We start from the raw sequence: 8,899 nt of genomic DNA on the forward strand, positions 1-8,899 counted from the left end.
GTGTTTACTGGGCTTCAAGTTAGACATATCTTCTACTCTCCTGAGGTGGAGGCACTGATTTAAGGTAACATTTCTACATTCTCAATTAAGTTACGGATGAAAAAACTTGCACTGTATTTTGATATATTTATGTTTATACATAGTCAAACAGCGTCTGAATTATTTCCTTCGTCCTGAAATCCTCAGTCACAAGCCATGGAGGTCAGAAATCGAAGCATTAGATTACGGTCCCGTCAAATATTGTTCTGTGTCTACACAAAAGATATGGACCACATTAGTACTCATATCATTTCAGTGCTCTAATCACCATCAGTCGCTGCAGTCGGGCCAGAAACGGACTTGGTACCTGCCTGGCATCTTGCACTGGCCCTGGAGCAGACATTTTTTTGTTTGACCTAACATAACACCCTGGCACACTATGTCATAGCAACACTCTCTTCTTTGTCCCCATGATTCATCACCAGTGCCACAATAATCACCAGTGTAACATTTCAAATTTTATTTTCATCCACATCTTTTCAGTTTTTTACTTCGTTTCACGATAACTGTCTTCCACTTTTTCTATCTTCCTGTGATGTGAAATAGTCTGTGGGAATCTAAATATTTGATCAGTCGGTGGCAGAAGAAAGAAAGTAGTGACCAATGCTCATTAAAATAAACTGTTTTCAAAAGAAACCACAAATAGTGTCCCATTTTAGCTGCTCGGCACAGTTTCACAATCAACACACAGCAGAGCGTCTGTGCACTGGCTAAGACATCAGCACACAGTCATTTAGCATGCTGGCTGGACCAGTGTGCCAGACAATTACACCAGCAACCCTCAACCTGTTGCTATACAGCCACCTTGTTTGTGAGCAACTGATCGAACAAGGCTTGAGAATAAATACTGCAAATTGTGGTTCGGTGCAAGAGATGTATTCAGTACAACACAACAGTAAGAGTGACCGTGCAGTGCATTTTAAAATTAAACCATGGCAATAACAGGTCATAAATCAAGTCCAATCCTCCTACAGTCATAAAGCCCATGTTGAGCTAATGATAGCATTTTACCACAGGCACACCTCACTTTCCTGAAGGATCACTATCTGCGTTTAAATAAAATGACACCTTGTTGGCGAGATTTGTTCAGCCTACATCAAGGTTTCTCCTCTTTATTTCGTGCTCTCCATTGTTTAAGACTGAAACTGACTTCTCTCCTTTTTTCTGAAAGTGCCAAAGCCCCGTCACATCAGTCAGGACGCTGCTAGTCTTCCTCCCTGCTAGTAACAAAACAAACGCTCCACTCCACTGGTACTTTACTGATAAAAGAATAAACTGGACTTCATTCAAGTTAGAGAATGGGAAGTGTGCAGGGGGGGTCAACACTGTCTGCTCATTAAGGGGTGTTTAATAAGGTGAAGCCAAATTAAACATATTTGTCATTTTAATTTTCCGTTTTATCGAAAGGACCAGTTTGAGCTAGCAAAATCTTCGAGGGCACTGTCCAAAAAATGACTGTTCGTTGACAATTGACAATTTCTCATTAAAATAACTTCTCCTAAGACTGTTAAAAGTCAATGTTGAAAACTTTTTGTGACTCATATTAACATAATTTGTATGTAACATCACTTTCCCACAGACTGGAGCCACTTAATTACTTCATTAGCCGAACGTTACATACTGCGGACAGAGAGTGAAACGCGGCGGCTAACGTTAACGGTAATCCTCCGGTGGACAGATGAGATAAGAAGTGGGACAAGGAGTTTGGAGGGGGCAGCTGTCTCACCGTATTTGTTGGGCTCCCTGTTGTACTCCAGGATAGGCACTACAGCGCTGGTGTCCTGCTGCTCGAACACGGAGTCCTCCCCCGCCTCTTTCTCCTCCGCTGCTCCACCGGCGCTGCCGCTGCTGCTGCTGCTGCCGCCGGTGTCCGGAGCCGGGTCAGCGACAACCGCGTCCGAGTGCTCCCCCTCCTCGGCGACCCCGACTCCTCCGTCAACCGGGACTACCACGAATCTTTCGCTCATGTCCCTCTTTCCTCTCCTCTTGTCGCACTTTTAATGGAGGAAAAAGACACCGTACCTCTGTGGTTCACGTGCGATGAGGGCGAACGCACAGGACAGTGTACAGAGAGACACACACGCTCACGGGTTGATCAGAGGATTGATTACAGTATAGACGTGCCCGCCCTTGGCCTTCGTTCATTGGTTGACAGAGCCAATGAGCGCTGTCAACCACCCCCATAAGCAAATCAGAGTGGTTGAATTTTGCTAATTGTGAAATAAGCGAGTAGAAACATTTGCATCAATTTATTGATGTCTTCCCCACAACTAAACTTCTCTGTAATTAATGACAACGTAAAATAAGTCAGTATTGTAAAAAAAAATGTGTATAATGTAATTTTTATTATTAATATCAGGAACATTATGAACACTAAAAGCACCATCTACTGTAAGATTACATATAATTAAATATAGCGTTTCATTAAAAAGGTTTCAATTGGCCATACTGGAAAAAAAAAATGTGGTGGGGAGGGAAATAAACTCACTTCCTCATGCATTTTTAGCAAATTTCCCCCAGCTATCAAATATGTTTAAACTCATGTCATACCTGTACAAGATGTTTTGTATGTTTTGGAGCATATCTGCAAACTCTAAACACTATTTGAAACATAATTATTGTTGTTTTATTCTTTTAAAAGTGAGGTAGGCCAACGAGCCAAACAATGCAGCTAAACAGAAAGTGCCACACAGTGCCCTGCTGTCACAGTGGAGCACATGCACTGGCATGTCAAACTCATTACCAGCTTCTTTAATGGTCTCAAAATGGCGAAGCAATTAACACTCACCCTGCACATCCTCCACTATCAATAGCCTGCCAGAGAAACTCGATAAATCATTCTAATTTAAAAAGCAGTGATGGTTTAGTCATTTGCCAACACCTCGTCATAATAACTTTGGTATGTTACAGCTTGGAATAAATGGCTCATCCATACCTCAGTATTGCATGACCTCTCATGTTTCCACGCAGTTTTTGGTACATAGTCAACAGTTACAGATCTCAAAACTCCCTGTTGTCCAAAGGACAAAATTTGAGCTTTTTCAGTTTGACACACTTGAAAGTACATTTTCCAACAATGCACAGAGCAACAGCCTACAGCATCTCCTGTATTAAAGCTTTTCCTTTCACCATTATATCTGCCCTGAATCAAGTGCCTTTCTTTGCTGGTTTCACAGAAAACACATGATCATCTGGTGGTGGAAATCCCAGCTCAAGATCACCACCCCAAATGAAATAATTGTTCCTCGGGCATCTGTTCACCAAATTCAAGGGGAATCCTTTCACACATCACTCTGACAGAAAAAAAAAACGAGGCTTTGAAAACATGCCCCCTTCACAGAGGTTAAATAAGCAGCAGCCTTGTAAAAAGCAAAAGGTTGCTTCCCTGAACAACTGGAACACACCATAAAGAATAGCTCATGATGCTTGGAAATGTCAGTTCAGAAGGTCACACTGAAGAAGGCCTTTGTCGGTCGTGATCCCTGTTAGACTCACCCTTTGCAATGGATTTGTGGTAAATACAAATAATCTTCAACAAATGCAACCGGTGTGACGAATGAGTAAAAGACTGAACAAATTCTGCTGAAGTGAGGAGTCATACAACTCCTCCATGGTGGGACACTCCACTCAAGGCACAGTCCGTCTGTAATCCGCCTGTATCCCCGCCTTCACCCCCCACCGCCAGTGGCACCCAACGGAGTCAGAAGGTGATCATAAATATCATGGATGGATTAATGGGCCTACCAGGTACAGGCCCAAGGCCTATTGACCAAGTAGACAAACCAGAAAAGAGACACAAAATGACCATGTAGAGATGCAAAATGAATATAAAGAGACACAAGCATCGTATGAAGTTCTTTTGCTTCTATTTCTGTCTTGGTGTTTTGGTCCTATGTAGCAGGGGTAGGGGCCTTTGACATATCCAGGAGGCCCATGATTTCATAATCCATCCATGGATGTAGGTTATTTTGAGTTACACATACCAGTTATGTAATGATATAGTTTCATGCTAAGAAATTTAAAGCTAATTATTTGGCATTCATTCATTCATTACAGTGAATAAACAATGTAAGTTTATTATTATTACCAAGGACCCGGGCTCTAACACCCAATTTCTAAACCCACATGCTCTGACTAACATACTCTGGCCCCTGTCATTTCCCATTCAGGCATTTCAGCTTGCACAGAAAGCTTGTCAAATACTCTGCCATTTACTTTTCAGCTATCCAAAACTCCTGAGGAGAGAATATTTTGGATGAACTCCAGGAGACCACTCAGACAGTAATTGCTTGGCATGACGTGGACATCTAAAATAGACAGCTGGCAGGACAGTTGGATGACCGAGGGGTCGGGGGCGGGGGCGGGGGCAGGGGGGAACTGGGGGTGGCTGTGTTAAAGTCAGTTCAGTTTAGCTGCTGATCGAAATGACAGAAGTGCCTTACAGCACAAAGTTCACTTTACAAGTGCCATTGCAAATACATCTGTACATTTTGTTTTTGTGTATGCTGCATGTGTAGATGCTCTTGTTTTCTTCAGTCTGACTGGATGAAAGTATCGTGGGTGGATCCAGCACACCCAGGATGCGAGACAAAAATACAGAGCTGACAAAGTAACTTGTAATCCTCCATGTCCATGTTGCTTTACTCATCCGGAGCTAAACTCATCACCTCAGTTCAGACAGACTAGACCAGATGAAGTGCAGATTACTTTTTAAGCCGGGTGTCAGACAAGCAGGCAGATGTGGCCTTTACAGCACAGCCACAGCTGCAAGTGCTCAGGGTGACAAATGTCAGCGTTTGTCTTCGTGCCACCCTCATCTTTGCCCAGTCAGACTGCACGGATGGAGGTCCAATTCTGTGACAGACTTGTTCATTGTAGCTGACATCTATGTGCAGTAATGCTCTAAAAGCACTGTGACATTAAACTGATTTCTTAGAGGAAACAAACCTGATGTGATCAAAGCATCCATTCACTGATGAGTCTCTTACGTAGGATGCATTAAAGAGAAAAGTAACTTTGAAGATTAACCTAATTAACACCATTGAAACCCATTTCGACCGGGAAAAAGAAAAAAATGATGAAAAGTCACACAATGCAAATAAAAGGGTGCACAGATCTCTCTCACTGATTCTTTTATTCAGCCAAGTACAAGTACTTTCATATGGGTACTTGCCTTTATTGAGTACAGATATGAGTACTTAATAATACCATTACAGTTCAGACATGCTCATTAAATACAATAAGGTTGTCTTTATTGTTCTGATGCCCTGGTCCTCGTCTGTTCTTTGGTCGGAGCCTCTGAAGCACGGTCGCAGCAGGAATCACATCTGATGCCGAAGCATCAGACGTGCTCACTTTTCGGGTTAACTCCTCAAGTGGAGCCACAACAGACAGTCAGACAGTCTTTTTCCCAAGTTTCCACTGGTGAGCAGTGGGATTGTCTGGGAACTCTTATTTGAACCCAGATATAATAATAATAAACTTTTTTTAAAGTTTGAATATAGATATTCAAATATACTTGCATATAAATACATTAAGTTCAAATGCAAAATATTCCCAGAGTCTGCTCCTGGTCAGTGAGAGACTGTTGGTGACGGCTGGAAATCTCTTACCTCAGCTCCAGTAAACTGAGAAGACGCTGAGACCCTGTATCATCAACAACTGATGACGACCGGCGGACAACAGCTTCTGTTACTTGTACCGCCCAATTACAAGTAATTTAGCCGACAACACCAAAAAAAAAAAAATGTATATACTTATCGTATCATCATTTTATCATCTCAACTTCTATTTTATCATGTCTGACTTTCCATCTTTTTTTGCTCCCACAGATCTTGTGCAGCAACAAAAGCATTTCTTACTTTTGTTCTCTTTCAAGAAATGATGGTTTTGTACATTTGCTTAGCTGCATCAGATATGAAAAGAAGAAGAATACTGTATTCACACTGTAAATCTGATTAAAATCACAGAACTCAGGCTTGATTGGTATTTGGATGTTTGTCATTCCTCTCTTCCCAGTCAAACTGGGGGACAGAAAGGAGCTGGTTTGCGCAGTTGACTGTAACACGCATGATTACTTTCGACTCATTCAAAATATGGATCAGCAGTCTACAAACAGTCTCCTCTCAACCTGCTCTGTTGTCACAGAGACCGTCCTCTCAGAGGGAGCTGAACAAACTGGCTGCTGCGGTGAAGTTGTTGTTGTCACAGTGCTTGAGTGAGATATATTTAACCCTCTTGACCTGGCCTGTTCTGTTCAATGACAGGAGAGAAAAATCATGTTTGTGACATGCTTGGGTGTGGAAACCGACATATTGTCATTGCTCTGGAATCCTGAATGACATCTAACAAATCTGGAAGTTATTTTTCAGGTTCGTATGTGTGTATCATTCTAGTTTCTTAACAGTAGAAACTTTTTTTTAAGATGAGTCTACTCTAAGCATCGCTCATAACCCCTGTTTGCTGTTAGATTTTGGCTTTTAGGAGCTCAGAAAATCACAGCTAAGACATCTAATGCATCAAACCTGCTCAGGTTCATGTCAGGAACTACTTCACTGCTTTCCTCCAGATTTCACTTACAGTAAGGCCCCTAAAGTCTGCTCCAGCTGTGTTGGTGAAATTACTGGAGCCTGTGATGCGTGCCTGGACTATATGTGGGTCAGCGCTATAGCATGAAAGGAAGCTTTTATTGTGAAATGGGTCCCTGCTGCTGTGTCATTGTGCTCCCCCTGTCACAACAGACAGCAGTGGGTAATCAGCAGCGCATCCTCGGCTGAACAAGTGTCAGCGGGGGACATGATGCAAGAGGAGCAGAGGCCCAGCTGCCCCCCCTTCATGTGTTCAGAAGGGCTCAAACGGCTTCACACACTTTAATATGCATGTTACATTTCATATGGTCTGTGCAGCCTTCAGTACATGCTAACACTGCGGCATAAGCTTTGGTTTTTTTGTGTGTCATGAAATCAATACATCACATTTTCTCTGCCAGGAAAAAATCCAATTTAAGAATTTCCACATGTTAATTTAGGGAGCAACCTGCTGTGTGGTGACGAAATTGTACAACTCTTTCATTTATCAATCCTTTCCTAATCTGATGCCACGAACCAGAAAATATAATACAATAACAGTAACACTTAAACCCAATTATTTAACATTTATAAGCAGCACAGAAAAATAATTAGCAACTATTTTGATAATCATTTAATTGTTTCACTCAGTTGCAAGAAAAAATAGTTCAACATTTTGTGCTTCCAGCTTCCTGAATAAGATTTGCCGGTTTTCTGTGTCAGATATCATTTTTTGCTGTTTCAGACTAAAAAACTGACCTATTATTCACAACAAATTAATGGCAGATGAATCAATAAAGAAAACAATCATAGTTGCAGCCCTCAAAATATTCATAAAGAGTTAATAAATCATTTATTACACACTGTAAGGATTTCTTCATGTATGCAATCATTTATTATTAAATGATTACTGCATGTAAAAGTAGTTGAAGAGTGCAAAACGTATTTATGTGTATAACAGCTATGATTGTTAATCAAAGGTTGTGTGGTGGAAAACAGTAACCACAGGGGATGACAGACTGAGTCGCAGTGATTATAGAAGAGGTAGGAGATATTATGAGGACTTGTTTTTGTCTGCGTGCAGATGGCACACTGTTCGTAACGAGATCCCACGGGCTGCGCCATCCATAAGGGACAGATGTGTATGCGTGTGTATTGTGCTTGCAGACACGGAGGATATGAGTGTGCTTTACATCTGGACTTGTGTCTAAAGTCACGTTGTGTGTGACAGTAACCGTCTGCACAAGGTGTGCATGTGAATCACAGCTGAGTCAGTGGCAGCCAGGCAGCTAAAATTATCACAGGTCACATATCTGCCCTGATGCAGACAAAGCCGGAAAGTAGATGTAGATTCATCAGTGATCAAAAGTGTGGTTTGGTTTGAGAATCCCATTGTTTTTGATTTGCCGTTCATTTATCGTTCTTTTTCCAGCTGCAAGAGTGATCGTGTTGCTATAGTGACAAAGGTGGAAAGGTCAAGTTTGCAGGGTGGGTATGAGACTGCTCAAGCCTGATGTATGAAACAAATGACCAGGTCAACCACAGGGGGCGCTGTTATAAAGACAAGCCTGTTTTTGTTCATAACTCATCCCACATTCAAATATTTCACATAGGAACCTTAAATCAAGATGCATAATCTAATACAGGCCACACCCATTTCCACCTATAATCCACAACGCAAGAAATATGTGAAAACTTTCTTGATTTTTGTATTTGTGGATGTTTGCCATCCACATGACTAGGGTCTTTATTTGTACAGTGTTTTTTTTATAGCATTTTTCATTTCAAGCTGCTAAGCACATTCAGATTTCATTCAGGCTCCAGATTTGGCAAACACATGAGATCTAAAACTTTAGTGGTGTTGTTGTGCCCTCTAGTGGATTATCTGTGTTCATACAGGTCGATTCGTGCTCTTAACAGATTAAAACATCCAAATGTTTGCATTAATATTCGCCATTCTATCACAAATTACCACAATGTAACCCTGATTCTTTGCAGAGTCATAAATCTATCAAATGTAAACACAGACACATCATTCACACATCGGTACAATCAGCAGATCTCTAAACAGTGAGACCAGGATCTCCAATATCCAGACATCCATAAATCAATCCTGCACTCATACTTCATCAGATCTTCTCCCAGGATCATCAGATTCAGATGCTTTCCTGTGTCAGAGTGATGCAGGTGATTGTTTATGGGGGGGTTTATTGGATTTTAATGGTTGCAACCCTCAGAAAAAAATCTCTGGCTTTACAAATGTAAATAGCTTCACCATGAGAAACATGTAAATG

At 41.4% G+C, this 8,899-nt stretch overlaps 1 protein-coding gene across 3 annotated transcripts in view; it reads right to left on the bottom strand.

The window, feature by feature from the left end:
- The window catches only part of slc12a7b (solute carrier family 12 member 7b), a 57,582-nt gene extending 55,493 nt beyond the window's left edge, over window positions 1-2,089 (bottom strand). For all 3 annotated transcript variants that reach the window (XM_041961954.1, XM_041961953.1, XM_041961956.1), the window contains exon 1: window positions 1,766-2,089. In XM_041961954.1, the coding sequence (XP_041817888.1) occupies window positions 1,766-2,006 (241 nt within the window). In that variant the 5' untranslated portion in view covers window positions 2,007-2,089. The remainder of the gene's footprint in view (window positions 1-1,765) is intronic.
- Window positions 2,090-8,899: the final 6,810 nt, after the last annotated feature.

The sequence above is a fragment of the Chelmon rostratus genome, chromosome 20, assembly GCF_017976325.1.
Source record: "Chelmon rostratus isolate fCheRos1 chromosome 20, fCheRos1.pri, whole genome shotgun sequence".
In the NCBI taxonomy this organism is placed as follows: domain Eukaryota; kingdom Metazoa; phylum Chordata; class Actinopteri; order Chaetodontiformes; family Chaetodontidae; genus Chelmon; species Chelmon rostratus.